Source organism: Mustelus asterias, unplaced genomic scaffold (genome assembly GCF_964213995.1).
Source record: "Mustelus asterias unplaced genomic scaffold, sMusAst1.hap1.1 HAP1_SCAFFOLD_2233, whole genome shotgun sequence".
Taxonomy (NCBI): domain Eukaryota; kingdom Metazoa; phylum Chordata; class Chondrichthyes; order Carcharhiniformes; family Triakidae; genus Mustelus; species Mustelus asterias.
The window spans coordinates 24,433-48,428 of NW_027592178.1; the positions used below are offsets into that span (position 1 = coordinate 24,433).

At 29.5% G+C, this 23,996-nt stretch overlaps 1 protein-coding gene across 1 annotated transcript in view; it reads right to left on the reverse strand.

The window, feature by feature from the left end:
• LOC144489487 (sex hormone-binding globulin-like) overlaps positions 1–17,244 on the reverse strand; it is a gene marked incomplete at its 3' end in the record, with an annotated part of 38,417 nt that extends 21,173 nt beyond the window's left edge. Inside the window, exon 1 of the mRNA XM_078207349.1 lies at positions 16,976–17,244. Coding sequence (XP_078063475.1) covers positions 16,976–17,074 — 99 coding nt within the window. The remainder of the gene's footprint in view (positions 1–16,975) is intronic.
• Between the last annotated feature and the right edge of the window lie 6,752 nt (positions 17,245–23,996).

The following is a 23,996-nucleotide window of genomic DNA, read 5'->3' on the forward strand; positions in this document are numbered from 1 at the left end:
AACCTGATAATATAAACCTGATAATATAAAACTGATAATATAAAACTGATAATATAAACCTGATAATATAAAACACCTGATAATATAAAACTGATAATATAAAACTGATAATATAAACCTGATAATATAAAACTGATAATATAAAACACCTGATAATATAAAACTGATAATATAAAACTGATAATATAAACCTGATAATATAAAACTGATAATATAAACCTGATAATATAAACCTGATAATATAAAACACCTGATAATATAAAACTGATAATATAAAACTGATAATATAAACCTGATAATATAAAACACCTGATAATATAAAACTGATAATATAAACCTGATAATATAAAACACCTGATAATATAAACCTGATAATATAAACCTGATAATATAAAACTGATAATATAAAACTGATAATATAAAACTGATAATATAAACCTGATAATATAAAACTGATAATATAAAACCTGATAATATAAAACTGATAATATAAAACTGATAATATAAACCTGATAATATAAAACTGATAATATAAAACACCTGATAATATAAAACTGATAATATAAAACTGATAATATAAACCTGATAATATAAAACACCTGATAATATAAAACTGATAATATAAACCTGATAATATAAAACACCTGATAATATAAAACTGATAATATAAAACTGATAATATAAACCTGATAATATAAAACACCTGATAATATAAACCTGATAATATAAACCTGATAATATAAAACTGATAATATAAAACACCTGATAATATAAAACTGATAATATAAAACTGATAATATAAACCTGATAATATAAAACACCTGATAATATAAACCTGATAATATAAACCTGATAATATAAAACTGATAATATAAACCTGATAATATAAAACTGATAATATAAACCTGATAATATAAAACTGATAATATAAACCTGATAATATAAGCCTGATAATATAAAACTGATAATATAAAACTGATAATATAAAACTGATAATATAAACCTGATAATATAAAACTGATAATATAAACCTGATAATATAAGCCTGATAATATAAAACTGATAATATAAAACTGATAATATAAAACTGATAATATAAACCTGATAATATAAGCCTGATAATATAAAACTGATAATATAAACCTGATAATATAAACCTGATAATATAAGCCTGATAATATAAAACTGATAATATAAAACTGATAATATAAAACTGATAATATAAAACTAATAATATAAACCTGATAATATAAAACTGATAATATAAAACACCTGATTTTATAAAACTGATAATATAAAACTGATAATATAAACCTGATAATATAAAACTGATAATATAAACCTGATAATATAAAACCTGATAATATAAACCTGATAATATAAAATACCTGATAATATAAAACTGATAATATAAACCTGATAATATAAAACCTGATAATATAAACCTGATAATATAAAATACCTGATAATATAAAACTGATAATATAAACCTGATAATATAAAACACCTGATAATATAAACCTGATAATATAAACCTGATAATATAAACCTGATAATATAAACCTGATAATATAAAACTGATAATATAAACCTGATAATATAAAACTGATAATATAAACCTGATAATATAAAACTGATAATATAAACCTGATAATATAAACCTGATAATATAAAACTGATAATATAAACCTGATAATATAAAACACCTGATAATATAAACCTGATAATATAAACCTGATAATATAAACCTGATAATATAAAACTGATAATATAAACCTGATAATATAAAACTGATAATATAAACCTGATAATATAAAACTGATAATATAAACCTGATAATATAAACCTGATAATATAAACCTGATAATATAAAACTGATAATATAAACCTGATAATATAAACCTGATAATATAAACCTGATAATATAAAACACCTGATAATATAAAACTGATAATATAAACCTGATAATATAAAACACCTGATAATATAAACCTGATAATATAAACCTGATAATATAAACCTGATAATATAAACCTGATAATATAAACCTGATAATATAAACCTGATAATATAAAACTGATAATATAAACCTGATAATATAAAACTGATAATATAAACCTGATAATATAAACCTGATAATATAAACCTGATAATATAAACCTGATAATATAAAACTGATAATATAAACCTGATAATATAAAACTGATAATATAAACCTGATAATATAAACCTGATAATATAAACCTGATAATATAAACCTGATAATATAAACCTGATAATATAAACCTGATAATATAAAACACCTGATAATATAAACCTGATAATATAAACCTGATAATATAAACCTGATAATATAAACCTGATAATATAAAACTGATAATATAAACCTGATAATATAAACCTGATAATATAAACCTGATAATATAAAACTGATAATATAAACCTGATAATATAAACCTGATAATATAAACCTGATAATATAAAACTGATAATATAAACCTGATAATATAAAACTGATAATATAAACCTGATAATATAAAACTGATAATATAAACCTGATAATATAAAACTGATAATATAAAACTAATAATATAAACCTGATAATATAAAACTGATAATATAAAACTGATAATATAAAACCTGATAATATAAACCTGATAATATAAACCTGATAATATAAAACCTGATAATATAAACCTGATAATATAAAACCTGATAATATAAACCTGATAATATAAACCTGATAATATAAAACCTGATAATATATACCTGATAATATAAAACACCTGATAATATAAACCTGATAATATAAAACACCTGATAATATAAACCTGATAATATAAACCTGATAATATAAAACCTGATAATATATACCTGATAATATAAAACACCTGATAATATAAACCTGATAATATAAAACACCTGATAATATAAACCTGATAATATAAACCTGATAATATAAACCTGATAATATAAAACACCTGATAATATAAACCTGATAATATAAAACCTGATAATATAAAACACCTGATAATATAAACCTGATAATATAAACCTGATAATATAAAACCTGATAATATAAAACACCTGATAATATAAACCTGATAATATAAAACACCTGATAATATAAACCTGATAATATAAACCTGATAATATAAACCTGATAATATAAAACACCTGATAATATAAAACCTGATAATATAAACCTGATAATATAAAACCTGATAATATAAACCTGATAATATAAAACCTGATAATATAAACCTGATAATATAAAATACCTGATAATATAAAACTGATAATATAAACCTGATAATATAAACCTGATAATATAAAACTGATAATATAAACCTGATAATATAAAACTGATAATATAAAACACCTGATAATATAAAACTGATAATATAAAACACCTGATAATATAAAACTGATAATATAAAACACCTGATAATATAAAACTGATAATATAAAACTGAGAATATAAACCTGATAATATAAACCTGATAATATAAAACACCTGATAATATAAAACTGATAATATAAAACTGATAATATAAAACTGATAATATAAACCTGATAATATAAAACACCTGATAATATAAAACTGATAATATAAAACTGATAATATAAACCTGATAATATAAACCTGATAATATAAAACACCTGATAATATAAAACTGATAATATAAACCTGATAATATAAAACACCTGATAATATAAAACTGATAATATAAAACTGATAATATAAAACACCTGATAATATAAAACTGATAATATAAAACTGATAATATAAACCTGATAATATAAACCTGATAATATAAAACACCTGATAATATAAAACTGATAATATAAAACTGATAATATAAAACTGATAATATAAAACACCTGATAATATAAAACTGATAATATAAAACTGATAATATAAACCTGATAATATAAAACACCTGATAATATAAAACTGATAATATAAAACTGATAATATAAACCTGATAATATAAAACTGATAATATAAAACACCTGATAATATAAAACTGATAATATAAAACTGATAATATAAACCTGATAATATAAAACTGATAATATAAACCTGATAATATAAACCTGATAATATAAAACTGATAATATAAAACTGATAATATAAAACTGATAATATAAACCTGATAATATAAAACTGATAATATAAACCTGATAATATAAAACTGATAATATAAAACTGATAATATAAAACTGATAATATAAACCTGATAATATAAAACTGATAATATAAAACTGATAATATAAACCTGATAATATAAAACTGATAATATAAAACACCTGATAATATAAAACTGATAATATAAAACTGATAATATAAACCTGATAATATAAAACTGATAATATAAACCTGATAATATAAAACTGATAATATAAAACACCTGATAATATAAAACTGATAATATAAAACTGATAATATAAACCTGATAATATAAAACTGATAATATAAAACTGATAATATAAACCTGATAATATAAACCTGATAATATAAAACACCTGATAATATAAAACTGATAATATAAAACTGATAATATAAACCTGATAATATAAAACTGATAATATAAACCTGATAATATAAAACTGATAATATAAAACACCTGATAATATAAAACTGATAATATAAAACTGATAATATAAACCTGATAATATAAAACTGATAATATAAAACACCTGATAATATAAAACTGATAATATAAAACTGATAATATAAAACTGATAATATAAAACACCTGATAATATAAAACTGATAATATAAAACTGATAATATAAACCTGATAATATAAAACTGATAATATAAACCTGATAATATAAAACTGATAATATAAAACTGATAATATAAACCTGATAATATAAAACTGATAATATAAAACTGATAATATAAAACTGATAATATAAAACTGATAATATAAAACACCTGATAATATAAAACTGATAATATAAAACTGATAATATAAACCTGATAATATAAAACTGATAATATAAACCTGATAATATAAAACTGATAATATAAAACACCTGATAATATAAAACTGATAATATAAAACTGATAATATAAACCTGATAATATAAAACTGATAATATAAAACTGATAATATAAACCTGATAATATAAAACTGATAATATAAAACACCTGATAATATAAAACTGATAATATAAAACTGATAATATAAACCTGATAATATAAAACTGATAATATAAACCTGATAATATAAAACTGATAATATAAACCTGATAATATAAAACTGATAATATAAAACTGATAATATAAAACTGATAATATAAAACACCTGATAATATAAAACTGATAATATAAAACTGATAATATAAACCTGATAATATAAAACTGATAATATAAAACTGATAATATAAAACTGATAATATAAAACTGATAATATAAAACACCTGATAATATAAAACTGATAATATAAACCTGATAATATAAACCTGATAATATAAAACTGATAATATAAACCTGATAATATAAAACTGATAATATAAAACACCTGATAATATAAAACTGATAATATAAAACTGATAATATAAACCTGATAATATAAAACTGATAATATAAACCTGATAATATAAAACTGATAATATAAAACACCTGATAATATAAAACTGATAATATAAAACTGATAATATAAACCTGATAATATAAAACTGATAATATAAAACACCTGATAATATAAAACTGATAATATAAAACTGATAATATAAACCTGATAATATAAAACTGATAATATAAACCTGATAATATAAAACTGATAATATAAAACACCTGATAATATAAAACTGATAATATAAACCTGATAATATAAACCTGATAATATAAACCTGATAATATAAAACTGATAATATAAAACTGATAATATAAACCTGATAATATAAAACACCTGATAATATAAAACTGATAATATAAAACTGATAATATAAACCTGATAATATAAAACTGATAATATAAACCTGATAATATAAAACACCTGATAATATAAAACTGATAATATAAAACTGATAATATAAAACTGATAATATAAACCTGATAATATAAAACTGATAATATAAACCTGATAATATAAAACTGATAATATAAACCTGATAATATAAAACTGATAATATAAAACTGATAATATAAACCTGATAATATAAAACTGATAATATAAACCTGATAATATAAAACTGATAATATAAAACACCTGATAATATAAAACTGATAATATAAACCTGATAATATAAACCTGATAATATAAACCTGATAATATAAAACTGATAATATAAAACTGATAATATAAACCTGATAATATAAAACACCTGATAATATAAAACTGATAATATAAAACTGATAATATAAACCTGATAATATAAAACTGATAATATAAACCTGATAATATAAACCTGATAATATAAAACACCTGATAATATAAAACTGATAATATAAAACTGATAATATAAACCTGATAATATAAAACACCTGATAATATAAAACTGATAATATAAACCTGATAATATAAAACACCTGATAATATAAACCTGATAATATAAACCTGATAATATAAAACCTGATAATATAAAACTGATAATATAAAACTGATAATATAAACCTGATAATATAAAACTGATAATATAAAACACCTGATAATATAAAACTGATAATATAAAACTGATAATATAAACCTGATAATATAAAACACCTGATAATATAAAACTGATAATATAAACCTGATAATATAAAACACCTGATAATATAAAACTGATAATATAAAACTGATAATATAAACCTGATAATATAAAACACCTGATAATATAAACCTGATAATATAAACCTGATAATATAAAACTGATAATATAAAACACCTGATAATATAAAACTGATAATATAAAACTGATAATATAAACCTGATAATATAAAACACCTGATAATATAAACCTGATAATATAAACCTGATAATATAAAACTGATAATATAAACCTGATAATATAAAACTGATAATATAAACCTGATAATATAAAACTGATAATATAAACCTGATAATATAAGCCTGATAATATAAAACTGATAATATAAAACTGATAATATAAAACTGATAATATAAACCTGATAATATAAAACTGATAATATAAACCTGATAATATAAGCCTGATAATATAAAACTGATAATATAAAACTGATAATATAAAACTGATAATATAAACCTGATAATATAAGCCTGATAATATAAAACTGATAATATAAACCTGATAATATAAACCTGATAATATAAGCCTGATAATATAAAATACCTGATAATATAAAACTGATAATATAAAACTGATAATATAAAACTGATAATATAAAACTAATAATATAAACCTGATAATATAAAACTGATAATATAAAACACCTGATAATATAAAACTGATAATATAAAACTGATAATATAAACCTGATAATATAAAACTGATAATATAAACCTGATAATATAAAACCTGATAATATAAACCTGATAATATAAAATACCTGATAATATAAAACTGATAATATAAACCTGATAATATAAACCTGATAATATAAACCTGATAATATAAACCTGATAATATAAACCTGATAATATAAACCTGATAATATAAAACACCTGATAATATAAACCTGATAATATAAACCTGATAATATAAACCTGATAATATAAACCTGATAATATAAACCTGATAATATAAACCTGATAATATAAACCTGATAATATAAACCTGATAATATAAACCTGATAATATAAACCTGATAATATAAACCTGATAATATAAACCTGATAATATAAACCTGATAATATAAACCTGATAATATAAAACACCTGATAATATAAACCTGATAATATAAACCTGATAATATAAACCTGATAATATAAACCTGATAATATAAACCTGATAATATAAACCTGATAATATAAACCTGATAATATAAACCTGATAATATAAACCTGATAATATAAACCTGATAATATAAAACTGATAATATAAACCTGATAATATAAAACTGATAATATAAACCTGATAATATAAAACTGATAATATAAACCTGATAATATAAACCTGATAATATAAACCTGATAATATAAACCTGATAATATAAAACTGATAATATAAACCTGATAATATAAACCTGATAATATAAACCTGATAATATAAAACTGATAATATAAAACTGATAATATAAACCTGATAATATAAACCTGATAATATAAACCTGATAATATAAAACTGATAATATAAACCTGATAATATAAAACACCTGATAATATAAACCTGATAATATAAACCTGATAATATAAACCTGATAATATAAAACTGATAATATAAACCTGATAATATAAAACTGATAATATAAACCTGATAATATAAAACTGATAATATAAACCTGATAATATAAACCTGATAATATAAACCTGATAATATAAAACTGATAATATAAACCTGATAATATAAAACTGATAATATAAACCTGATAATATAAAACTGATAATATAAACCTGATAATATAAAACTGATAATATAAAACTAATAATATAAACCTGATAATATAAAACTGATAATATAAAACTGATAATATAAAACCTGATAATATAAACCTGATAATATAAACCTGATAATATAAAACCTGATAATATAAACCTGATAATATAAAACCTGATAATATAAACCTGATAATATAAAACACCTGATAATATAAACCTGATAATATAAACCTGATAATATAAAACCTGATAATATAAAACACCTGATAATATAAAACCTGATAATATAAAACCTGATAATATAAAACCTGATAATATAAAACACCTGATAATATAAACCTGATAATATAAAACACCTGATAATATAAACCTGATAATATAAACCTGATAATATAAAACCTGATAATATAAAACCTGATAATATAAAACCTGATAATATAAAACCTGATAATATAAAACCTGATAATATAAAACACCTGATAATATAAAACACCTGATAATATAAACCTGATAATATAAAACACCTGATAATATAAACCTGATAATATAAACCTGATAATATAAAACACCTGATAATATAAAACCTGATAATATAAACCTGATAATATAAAACACCTGATAATATAAACCTGATAATATAAAACTGATAATATAAACCTGATAATATAAAATACCTGATAATATAAAACCTGATAATATAAAACCTGATAATATAAAACCTGATAATATAAACCTGATAATATAAAACACCTGATAATATAAAACCTGATAATATAAAACCTGATAATATAAAACCTGATAATATAAAACACCTGATAATATAAACCTGATAATATAAAACACCTGATAATATAAACCTGATAATATAAACCTGATAATATAAAACCTGATAATATAAAACCTGATAATATAAAACACCTGATAATATAAAACACCTGATAATATAAACCTGATAATATAAAACACCTGATAATATAAACCTGATAATATAAACCTGATAATATAAAACACCTGATAATATAAAACCTGATAATATAAACCTGATAATATAAAACACCTGATAATATAAACCTGATAATATAAAACTGATAATATAAACCTGATAATATAAAATACCTGATAATATAAAACTGATAATATAAACCTGATAATATAAACCTGATAATATAAACCTGATAATATAAAACCTGATAATATAAACCTGATAATATAAAATACCTGATAATATAAAACTGATAATATAAACCTGATAATATAAACCTGATAATATAAACCTGATAATATAAAACTGATAATATAAAACTGATAATATAAACCTGATAATATAAAACTGATAATATAAAACTGATAATATAAACCTGATAATATAAAACTGATAATATAAACCTGATAATATAAAACTGATAATATAAACCTGATAATATAAACCTGATAATATAAACCTGATAATATAAAACTGATAATATAAAACTGATAATATAAACCTGATAATATAAAACTGATAATATAAAACTGATAATATAAACCTGATAATATAAACCTGATAATATAAAACTGATAATATAAAACTGATAATATAAACCTGATAATATAAAACTGATAATATAAAACTGATAATATAAAACTGATAATATAAACCTGAAAATATAAAACTGATAATATAAAATTGATCATATAAAACTGATAATATAAAACTGATAATATAAAACTGAAAATATAAAACTGATAATATAAAACTGATAATATAAAATTGATCATATAAAACTGATAATATAAAACTGATAATATAAAATTGATCATATAAAACTGATAATATAAAACTGATAATATAAAACTGATAATATAAAATTGATCATATAAAACTGATAATATAAAACTGATAATATAAAACTGAAAATATAAAACTGATAATATAAACCTGATAATATAAAACTGATAATATAAAACTGATAATATAAACCTGATAATATAAAACTGATAATATAAACCTGATAATATAAAACTGATAATATAAACCTGATAATATAAACCTGATAATATAAAACACCTGATAATATAAAACTGATAATATAAACCTGATAATATAAACCTGATAATATAAAACTGATAATATAAACCTGATAATATAAACCTGATAATATAAAACACCTGATAATATAAAACTGATAATATAAACCTGATAATATAAACCTGATAATATAAAACTGATAATATAAACCTGATCATATCAACCTGATAATATAAACCTGATAATATAAACCTGATAATATAAACCTGATAATATAAAACTGATAATATAAAACTAATAATATAAAACACCTGATAATATAAAACTGATAATATAAAACTGATAATATAAAACTGATAATATAAAATTGATCATATAAACCTGATAATATAAAACTGATAATATAAAACTAATAATATAAAACACCTGATAATATAAAACTGATAATATAAAACTGATAATATAAAACTGAAAATATAAAACTGATAATATAAACCTGATAATATAAAACTGATAATATAAAACTGATAATATAAAACTGATCATATAAAACTGATAATATAAAACTGATAATATAAAACTGATAATATAAACCTGATAATATAAAACTGATAATATAAAACTGATCATATAAAACTGATAATATAAAACCGATAATATAAAACTGATAATATAAACCTGATAATATAAAACTGATAATATAAACCTGATAATATAAAACTGATAATATAAAACACCTGATAATATAAAACGAATAATATAAAACTGATCATATCAACCTGATAATATAAAACGAATAATATAAAACTGATCATATAAAACTGATAATATAAAACTGATAATATAAACCTGATAATATAAAACTGATAATATAAACCTGATAATATAAAACTGATAATATAAAATTGATCATATAAAACTAATAATATAAAACACCTGATAATATAAAACTGATAATATAAAACTGATAATATAAAACTGAAAATATAAAACTGATAATATAAACCTGATAATATAAAACTGATAATATAAAACTGATAATATAAACCTGATAATATAAAACTGATAATATAAAACTGATAATATAAAACTGATAATATAAACCTGATAATATAAACCTGATAATATAAAACTGATAATATAAACCTGATAATATAAAACTGATAATATAAAATTGATCATATAAAACTAATAATATAAAACACCTGATAATATAAAACTGATAATATAAAACTGATAATATAAACCTGATAATATAAACCTGATAATATAAAACTGATAATATAAAACTGATAATATAAACCTGATAATATAAAACTGATAATATAAAACTGATAATATAAACCTGATAATATAAACCTGATAATATAAAACTGATAATATAAAACTGATAATATAAACCTGATAATATAAAACTGATAATATAAAACTGATAATATAAAACTGATAATATAAACCTGAAAATATAAAACTGATAATATAAAACTGATAATATAAAACTGATAATATAAACCTGAAAATATAAAACTGATAATATAAAACTGATAATATAAACCTGATAATATAAAACTGATAATATAAACCTGAAAATATAAAACTGATAATATAAACCTGATAATATAAAACTGATAATATAAACCTGATAATATAAAACTGATAATATAAAACACCTGATAATATAAAACGAATAATATAAAACTGATCATATAAAACTGATAATATAAAACTGATAATATAAACCTGATAATATAAAACTGATAATATAAAATTGATCATATAAAACTGATAATATAAAACTGATAATATAAAACTGAAAATATAAAACTGATAATATAAACCTGATAATATAAAACTGATAATATAAAACTGATAATATAAACCTGATAATATAAAACTGATAATATAAACCTGATAATATAAAACTGATAATATAAACCTGATAATATAAACCTGATAATATAAAACACCTGATAATATAAAACTGATAATATAAACCTGATAATATAAACCTGATAATATAAAACTGATAATATAAAACTGATCATATCAACCTGATAATATAAACCTGATAATATAAACCTGATAATATAAACCTGATAATATAAAACTGATAATATAAAACTAATAATATAAAACACCTGATAATATAAAACTGATAATATAAAACTGATAATATAAAACTGATAATATAAAATTGATCATATAAACCTGATAATATAAAACTGATAATATAAAACTAATAATATAAAACACCTGATAATATAAAACTGATAATATAAAACTGATAATATAAAACTGAAAATATAAAACTGATAATATAAACCTGATAATATAAAACTGATAATATAAAACTGATAATATAAAACTGATCATATAAAACTGATAATATAAAACTGATAATATAAAACTGATAATATAAAACTGATAATATAAAACTGATCATATAAAACTGATAATATAAAACCGATAATATAAAACTGATAATATAAACCTGATAATATAAAACTGATAATATAAACCTGATAATATAAAACTGATAATATAAAACACCTGATAATATAAAACGAATAATATAAAACTGATCATATCAACCTGATAATATAAAACGAATAATATAAAACTGATCATATAAAACTGATAATATAAAACTGATAATATAAACCTGATAATATAAAACTGATAATATAAACCTGATAATATAAAACTGATAATATAAAATTGATCATATAAAACTAATAATATAAAACACCTGATAATATAAAACTGATAATATAAAACTGATAATATAAAACTGAAAATATAAAACTGATAATATAAACCTGATAATATAAAACTGATAATATAAAACTGATAATATAAAACTGATAATATAAACCTGATAATATAAAACTGATAATATAAAACTGATAATATAAAACTGATAATATAAACCTGATAATATAAACCTGATAATATAAAACTGATAATATAAACCTGATAATATAAAACTGATAATATAAAATTGATCATATAAAACTAATAATATAAAACACCTGATAATATAAAACTGATAATATAAAACTGATAATATAAAACTGAAAATATAAAACTGATAATATAAACCTGATAATATAAAACTGATAATATAAAACTGATAATATAAAACTGATCATATAAAACTGATAATATAAAACTGATAATATAAAACTGATAATATAAACCTGATAATATAAAACTAATAATATAAAACACCTGATAATATAAAACTGATAATATAAAACTGATAATATAAAACTGATAATATAAAATTGATCATATAAAACTAATAATATAAAACACCTGATAATATAAAACTGATAATATAAAACTGATAATATAAAACTGAAAATATAAAACTGATAATATAAACCTGATAATATAAAACTGATAATATAAAACTGATAATATAAAACTGATCATATAAAACTGATAATATAAAACTGATAATATAAACCTGATAATATAAAACTGATAATATAAAACTGATAATATAAAACACCTGATAATATAAAACTGATAATATAAACCTGATAATATAAAACTGATAATATAAAACTGATCATATAAAACTGATAATATAAAACCGATAATATAAAACTGATAATATAAACCTGATAATATAAAACTGATAATATAAACCTGATAATATAAAACTGATAATATAAAACTAATAATATAAAACACCTGATAATATAAAACTGATAATATAAAACTGATAATATAAACCTGATAATATAAACCTGATAATATAAACCTGATCATATAAACCTGATAATATAAACCTGATCATATAAACCTGATAATATAAACCTGATAATATAAAACTGATAATATAAAACTGATAATATAAAACTGATCATATAAAACACCTGATAATATAAAACTGATAATATAAACCTGATCATATAAACCTGATAATATAAACCTGATCATATAAACCTGATAATATAAACCTGATAATATAAACCTGATAATATAAACCTGATAATATAAAACTGATAATATAAAACTGATAATATAAAACTGATCATATAAAACACCTGATAATATAAAACTGATAATATAAACCTGATAATATAAACCTGATCATATAAACCTGATAATATAAAACTGATAATATAAACCTGATAATATAAACCTGATCATATAAAACACCTGATAATATAAACCTGATAATATAAACCTGATAATATAAACCTGATAATATAAACCTGATAATATAAAACTGATAATATAAAACTGATAATATAAAACTGATAATATAAAACTGATAATATAAAACTGATAATATAAAACTGATCATATAAAACACCTGATAATATAAACCTGATAATATAAACCTGATAATATAAACCTGATAATATAAAACTGATAATATAAAACTGATAATATAAACCTGATAATATAAACCTGATAATATAAACCTGATAATATAAACCTGATAATATAAACCTGATAATATAAAACTGATAATATAAACCTGATAATATAAAACTGATAATATAAAACTGATCATATAAAACACCTGATAATATAAACCTGATAATATAAACCTGATCATATAAACCTGATAATATAAACCTGATAATATAAAACTGATAATATAAACCTGATAATATAAAACTGATAATATAAAACTGATAATATAAAACTGTTCATATAAAACACCTGATAATATAAACCTGATAATATAAAACTGATAATATAAACCTGATAATATAAAACTGATAATATAAACCTGATAATATAAACCTGATAATATAAACCTGATAATATAAAACTGATAATATAAACCTGATAATATAAAACTGATAATATAAACCTGATAATATAAAACTGATAATATAAACCTGATAATATAAACCTGATAATATAAACCTGATAATATAAAACTGATAATATAAACCTGATAATATAAAACTGATAATATAAACCTGATAATATAAACCTGATAATATAAACCTGATAATATAAAACTGATAATATAAACCTGATAATATAAACCTGATAATATAAACCTGATAATATAAACCTGATAATATAAACCTGATAATATAAACCTGATAATATAAACCTGATAATATAAAACTGATAATATAAACCTGATAATATAAACCTGATAATATAAAACTGATAATATAAAACTGATAATATAAACCTGATAATATAAAACTGATAATATAAAACTGATAATATAAAACTGTTCATATAAAACACCTGATAATATAAACCTGATAATATAAAACTGATAATATAAACCTGATAATATAAACCTGATAATATAAACCTGATAATATAAAACTGATAATATAAACCTGATAATATAAACCTGATAATATAAACCTGATAATATAAACCTGATAATATAAAACTGATAATATAAAACTGATAATATAAACCTGATAATATAAACCTGATAATATAAACCTGATAATATAAAACTGATAATATAAAACTGATAATATAAACCTGATAATATAAAACTGATAATATAAACCTGATAATATAAACCTGATAATATAAAACTGATAATATAAAACCTGATAATATAAACCTGATAATATAAACCTGATAATATAAAACTGATAATATAAACCTGATAATATAAAACTGATAATATAAACCTGATAATATAAAACTGATAATATAAACCTGATAATATAAAACTGATAATATAAACCTGATAATATAAAACTGATAATATAAACCTGATAATATAAACCTGATAATATAAAACTGATAATATAAACCTGATAATATAAAACTGATAATATAAACCTGATAATATAAAACTGATAATATAAAACTGATAATATAAAACTGTTCATATAAAACACCTGATAATATAAACCTGATAATATAAAACTGATAATATAAACCTGATAATATAAAACTGATAATATAAACCTGATAATATAAAACTGATAATATAAAACCTGATAATATAAACCTGATAATATAAACCTGATAATATAAACCTGATAATATAAACCTGATAATATAAACCTGATAATATAAACCTGATAATATAAACCTGATAATATAAAACCTGATAATATAAAACTGATAATATAAACCTGATAATATAAAACTGATAATATAAAACTGATAATATAAAACTGATAATATAAACCTGATAATATAAAACACCTGATAATATAAAACTGATAATATAAAACACCTGATAATATAAAACTGATAATATAAACCTGATAATATGAACCTTATGATATGAAACCGTTTCCTCGGGCTTTGTGCTCACCAGAATTTACACTGATAAAGATCTTTTTTAGGCCAAGAGTTTGCTTTGGATTGCAGAATGATTTTGTCACTCGAACCCTTCACTCACAGTGTTGCGAGCAGGGGGTGGCGAGGGCTCCTCGAACCTTGACTGATGCACAAGTTACTGCTGCAGGCCGCTGTTGCGCATTACCTGCTCTGATTGCATGAATCCTCTTCGTTGGTACAGGTTTAAGTCTCCGATGGCAGCCACATGGACAGCGAGTAAAGTCAGCAGACTGAAGCAGAACATTGTCGGCGCGGATGGTGAGAGGGTGAGAAGTGGCAGACTCCGGGATTCAGACCTAGCTGTCCCGATGATGGGCGGAAAAAGCTGGCAAATGTATGGGGCTTCTTGGCAGCTGGGTTTTATATGGGTCTGCTATCCATTGAAGTGATTTCTCAAGCACACCAGTGCAGGAACAGTAAACTTTGTTCCAATAAACTTCAGTCTCTACTTATTAATGCCGCTGATTGGTACAGGGGCTGTTATTGAACAGGGGAAGTGTGTGGGAAGCCAAAATTGCCAAATCCAAAACCAGTTCCAATCCCTCCAAACACTGTGGCCGTTCTCAGGCTTATCAGAGATCGCTTCACACAGAGAGGACTGGCAAGAATCAGAAGTCACAACCCAGCCTGATCCACCCAGGATTCCAAACACCAAGGAGCTGAACTCGGGGTCGATTGCAATCTGCCTGGGCCTCCCGTTGGGATTCTGTCTGGTTAGCAGAGAGGAAGCAAAGAGTTGGCATAAATGGGTCTTTTTTCTGATTGGCAGGCAGTGACTAGTGGGGTTCCTCAGGGGTCTGTGCTCGGACCCCAACTGCCCACATTATATATTAATGATCTGGAAGAGGGAACTGAATGTATCATCTCCAAATTTGCAGATGATACAAAGTTGGGTGGGAGGGTGAGCTGTGAGGAGGATACAGAGATGCTTCAGCGTGATTCGGACAGGCTGAGTGTGTGGGTATCTGCAGGGCAGATGCAGCGTAATGTGGATAAATGTGAGGTTATCCACTTTGGTAGCAATAATAGGAAGATAGATTATTACTCGAATGGGTGTAAATTGAGAGAGGCGGATACTCAACGAGACCTTGGAGTCCTCGTGCATCAGTCGCTGAAAGTAAGCGTGCAGGTACAGCAGGCAGTAAAGAAGGCAAATGGTATGTTGGCCTTCATAGCGAGAGGATTTGAGTACAGGGATAGGGATGTTTTGCTGCAATTGTACAGGGTGTTGGTGAGGCCACATCTGGAGTATTGTGTACAGTTTTGGTGTCCTTGGGCCCGATTTCGCCATCAAGTTGCGCCCGTTTCCGGGCGCGAAAACGTGGTAAAGTCGGGCGTGAGGCGAGTAGCGCGATCCATGCCCGCCTCTGCGCCCATTCCCCCTTTACCAATGGCCGAAAATGGCGGCGATCGGGACTGCGCCCAAAAAATGGCATTGAAATTGAATTAACGGGCAGCACATCCAACTTTATCGACACTTCCCCCTTTACCACCGCGTCCAGATTCGGCACGAAGCAGACCTGTTCGGCAAAGTTCCGATTCGAACGCTCCAGCTTCTGAGGAGGGAAGTTCAGAGCTCCCGGCGGAAGATCGGTGGTGGGGTGGTGGGGGGAGTGGGGGGGAGGAGGTGGGTCAGTTGGCTTTCTGCTGGGGACGGGGAGGGAAGAGTGAACAATGAGGTGGGAACTAAAACATCAGTTTCAGAGAAACATGGGAATTAGGAGCAGAAGTAGGCCATTCAACCCTTCAAGCCTGCTACCCCATTCATGGCTGATCTCTCCCTGATCTCAAGTCCACCTCCCCAACTGTTCCCCATATCCCTTTAACCCGTTCCTTGAATCAGAAATTTACCTATTCCCGACAGTGGCAGCGGGGACTTGCGTCCCCCTCACATCACGGTGGCAAGCTATTCCCGCCAGACGCCAATCTGGAAAACCATTCCGCCTCTTGTTGGTAGAACACAGGCGAAGGCCTATTGGTTCTCCGGCCCCCTTTCCCGCTCCCCGACTGGGGGTTCAGGACGCCCGAGATCACATCAGGGTCCAGGACCCACAGGGACACCATGGTGGGGAATTACCTGAAGGAGGCCTACACAGATTGGGTCCCCCAAACCAAGAGTGTGGACATTGGAATAAGCAGCAGTGGGCGAGGGGGGAGGGAAGGGAGGGGGGAGAGTGGGTGGTGGGGGGGGGGGGCGCACGGGCAATGGGGGAGCATCTTCCAGTCTCAGAGTATTCCAAGAGGCCCGTCTTCCATCTTCAACGTTGGCCCATTGAATTCTGGACGTGTTTCCAATATGGCCGCCCAATCCGCCTCCACCCCACCAGCTGAAATGTTGGGAAACTTCCAAGTGCATATCTAATGAGGATGGCTTCACATGACACACGCAAATTGCTACCCCATTCCCCCTCCCCAAGGGGGGAAACATTCTCCCGTCCTGGGCACGGCCACAGGACTTTGACTGGAGTTCTCCCACCTTTCACACCCAATTATCATCAGCGAGAACAGGGAATTTAGTGCACAGCCAGTGCTGAGGGAGTGCCGCACTGTCAGAGGGTCAGTGCTGAGGGAGTGCCGCACTGTCAGAGGGTCAGTGCAGAGGGAGTGCCGCACTGTCAGAGGGTCAGTGCTGAGGAAGTGCCGCACTGTCAGAGGGTCAGTGCTGAGGGAGTGCCGCACTGTCAGAGGGTCAGTGCTGAGGGAGTGCCGCACTGTCAGAGGGTCAGTGCTGAGGGAGCGCCGCACTGTCAGAGGGTCAGTGCTGAGGGAGTGCCGCACTGTCAGAGGGTCAGTGCTGAGGGAGTGCCACACTGTCAGAGGGTCAGTGCTGAGGGAGCACCGCACTGTCAGAGGGTCAGTGCTGAGGGAGCACCGCACTGTCAGAGGGTCAATGCTGAGGGAGCGCTGCACTGTCAGAGGGTCAGTACTGAGGGAGTGTCGCACTGTCAGAGGGTCAGTAGTGAGGGAGTGCCGCACTGTCAGAGGGTCAGTGCTGAGGGAGCGCCGCACTGTCAGAGGGTCAGTGCTGAGGGAGCGCCGCACTGTCAGAGGGTCAGTGCTGAGGGAGCGCCGCACTGTCAGAGGGTCAGTGCTGAGGGAGTGCCGCACTGTCAGAGGGTCAGTGCTGAGGGAGTGCCGCACTGTCAGAGGGTCAGTACTGAGGGAGTGCCGCACTGTCAGAGGGTCAGTGCTGAGGGAGTGCCGCACTGTCAGAGGGTCAGTGCTGAGGGAGTGCCGCACTGTCAGAGGGTCAGTGCTGAGGGAGTGCCGCACTGTCAGAGGGTCAGTAGTGAGGGAGTGCCGCACTGTCAGAGGGTCAGTACTGAGGGAGTGCCGCACTGTCAGAGGGTCAGTAGTGAGGGAGTGCTGCACTGTCAGAGGATCAGTGCTGAGGGAGTGCTGCACTGTCAGAGGGTCAGTGCTGAGGGAGTACCGCACTGTCAGAGGGTCAGTGCTGAGGGAGTGCCACACTGTCAGAGGGTCAGTACTGAGGGAGTGCCGCACTGTCAGAGGGTCAGTGCTGAGGGAGTGCCGCACTGTTAGAGGGTCAGTGCTGAGGGAGTGCCGCACTGTCAGAGAGTTAGTGCTGAGGGAGTGCCGCACTGTCAGAGGGTCAGTGCTGAGGGAGTGCCGCACTGTCAGAGGGTCAGTGCTGAGGGAGTGCTGCACTGTCAGGGGGTCAGTGCTGAGGGAGTGCCGCACTGTCAGAGGGTCAGTGCTGAGAGAGTGCCGCACTGTCAGAGGGTCAGTGCTGAGAGAGTGCCGCACTGTCAGAGGGTCAGTGCTGAGGGAGTGCCGCACTGTCAGAGGGTCAGTACTGAGGGAGTGCCGCACTGTCAGAGGGTCAGTGCTGAGGGAGTGCCGCACTGTCAGAGGGTCAGTGCTGAGGGAGTGCCGCACTGTCAGAGGGTCAGTAGTGAGGGAGTGCCACATGGGGGAATTGGCTCGACATCCAGCAACACTGGAACAGACGATGGGGTCATTCTCAGGGGGCTATTTGTGGGATCTTGCTGTGCAAGAAATCATCTGCTGGGTTACCACAATTTAGAAAGTGTCCTGGCGGCTCTGAGGCTGCCTGCGGGGGAGGTGGGAGGTGTGGGGGGTGGGAGGTGCAGGGGGGAGGGGAGGGGGGGGTGGGGGGCGATGACTGGGGAGTTCGGGGGGAGGCGTCCTCAGGTTGGTGACAGGGCGTCAGTCAAACGCAAAGTTCTTTTTAACCATTCCTGAGGCGGTGGGAGCTGAGGGGAAACAGGAAATCCCCAGCGATGATTACCCAGTGCCCCTTATCCCCAACCCCCCCGCCCCTACCCTCCCTCTCCCCCCTCCCCACCCCATCCCCTTGGCCCCGGCAGCGATTGGGGAAAGAGTTGAGGCGCGAGCTTCTGCCCACAGATGGGATCGAATCTCCGTCGGGTCAGTGGACGGTTCACTCGGCGAGTTGTTGTCGGAAATTCTTCGCATCCTTGACTAAGTGCAGAGTTAGCAAGGACCTCTCTCCACTGCCCACGAGTCCAGCGAGCAGGTACAAGGGTGAGAGAGCGAGCAAATACTTTTCCTATTAATAAATGATTTCCATCCTGGGTTGGATCTAAATGTGGGTACAATTCTCAGGGGTGGAGGGAGAGGGGGGGGCGGGTGGCCTCAGATGGCCAGCGCTGGTGGCGGAGTGGCCATAGCCCTCCCCCCTCCCTCTGTCTCGTAGCCCAGAGACCCCAAAGCTCGGGGGGGGGGGGGGGGGGGGGGGGGGGGGGGAGTGGGGGAGGGGGCACAGGTTCAAATGCCACCGTAGCAGTTGGTGAATGTCAATTAATAAAACTGGAATTATTACCGTAAAACTCTCACCCAGATCCTATCTCCATAACCCCACACATTTACCCTAGCTAGTCCCCCGACACTAAGGGACAATTTAGCACGGCCAATCCCCCTAACCTGCACATCTTTGGACACTAATGGATAATTTAGCATGGCCAATCCACCTAACCTACACATCTTTGGACACTAAGGGACAATTTAGCATGGCCAATCCACCTAACCTGCACATCTTTGGACACTAATGGATAATTTAGCATGGCCAATCCTCCTAACCTGCACATCTTTGGACACTAATGGATAATTTAGCATGGCCAATCCACCTAACCTACACATCTTTGGACACTAAGGGACAATTTAGCATGGCCAATCCCCCTAACCTGCACATCTTTGGACACTAAGGGACAATTTAGCATGGCCAATCCCCCTAACCTGCACATCTTTGGACACTAAGGGGCAATTTAGCATGGCCAATCCACCTAACCTGCACATCTTTGGACACTAAGGGGCAATTTAGCATGGCCAATCCCCCTAACCTGCACATCTTTGGACACTAAGGGACAATTTAGCATGGCCAATCCCCCTAACCTGCACATCTTTGGACACTAAGGGGCAATTTAGCATGGCCAATCCACCTAACCTGCACATCTTTGGACACTAAGGGGCAATTTAGCATGGCCAATCCACCTAACCTGCACATCTTTGGACACTAAGGGGCAATTTAGCATGGCCAATCCACCTAACCTGCACATCTTTGGACACTAAGGGACAATTTAGCATGGCCAATCCACCTAACCTGCACATCTTTGGACACTAAGGGGCAATTTAGCATGGCCAACCCTAACCTACACATCTTTGGATACTAAGGGGCAATTTAGCACGACCAATTCCCCTACCCTGCACATCTTTGAACTGTGGGAGGAAACCGGAGCACCCGGAGGAATCCCACGCAGACACGGGGAGAACGTGCAGACTCCACACAGACAGTGACCCAAGGCTGGGATTGAACCCGGGTCCCTGGCGCTGTGAGGCAGCAGCGCTAACCCACTGTGCCACCGTGCCTCTGTGCCCGCCCCCAAAAAATAAAGCACAGAAGGAGGCCATTTGGCCGACCTTGTCCTTTCCAAGCCCACCTTCCTGCACCCGACGCGGAGCCATGAACTGAAAGCACTGAGGATGATGCAGTATAATTTGGATAAGTGTGAGGTTATTCACTTTGGAAGCAAAAACAAGGCGGCAGATTCCTACCTGAATGGGTGTAAATTGGGAGAGGGGAGTGTGCAGAGGGACCTGGGTGTCCTTGTGCACCAGTCGCTGAAGGTAAGCATGCAGGTGCAGCAGGCGGTAAAGAAGGCAATGGAATGTTGGCCTTCATTGCGAGAGGTTTCGAGTACAGGAGCAGGGATGTGTTGTTGCGATTATACAGGGTCTTGGTGAGGCCACACCGAGAGTATTGTGTGCAGTTTAGGTCTCCTTTTCTGAGGAAGGATGTTCTTGCTCTGGAGGGAGTGCAGCGAAGGTTTACCAGGCTGATTCCGGGGATGGCGGGACTGATGTACGAGGAGAGATTGACTAGGTTAGGATTGTTTTCACTGGAGTTCAGACGAATGAGGGGGGTTCTCATAGAGACTTATAAAATTCTAACAGGACTAGACAGGGTAGATGCAGGGAGGATGTTCCCGATGGTGGGGGGAGTCCAGAACCAGGGGTCACAGTCTGAGGATTCAGGGTGGACCATTTAGGACGGAGGTGAGGAGACATTTCTTCACCCGTTGAGCCTGTGGAATTCATTACCACAGGAAGTAGTTGATGCCAAAACATTGAATGTATTCAAGAGGCGGCTGGATATCGCACTGGGGGGCGAATGGGGTCAAAGGTTATGGGGAGAAAGCAGGATGATGCTATTGAGTTGGATGATCAGCCATGATGGTGATGAATGGGGGAGCAGGCTCGAAGGGCCGAATGGCCTCCTCCTGCTCCTATCCTCTATGTTTCTATGCTTCTATGGGGTCTTGGGGTCCATATCCACACATCTCTCAAGGTTGCCACTCAAGTGGATAGAGCTGTGAAGAAGGCCTATAGTGTGTTAGCTTTTATTAACAGGGGGTTGGAGTTTAAGAGCCGTGGGGTTATGCGGTGCATCTTGTAGATGGTACACACGCTGCTACTGAGCGTCGGTGGTGGAGGGAGTGAGTGTTTGTGGATGGGGGGCCAATCAAGCGGGGCTGCTTTGTCCTGGATGGTGTCGAACTTCTTGAGTGTTGTTGGAGCCGCTCCCATCCAGGCAAGTGGGGAGTGTTCCATCACACTCCTGACTTGTGCCTTGTAGATGGTGGACAGATCCAGTTTATCAATCT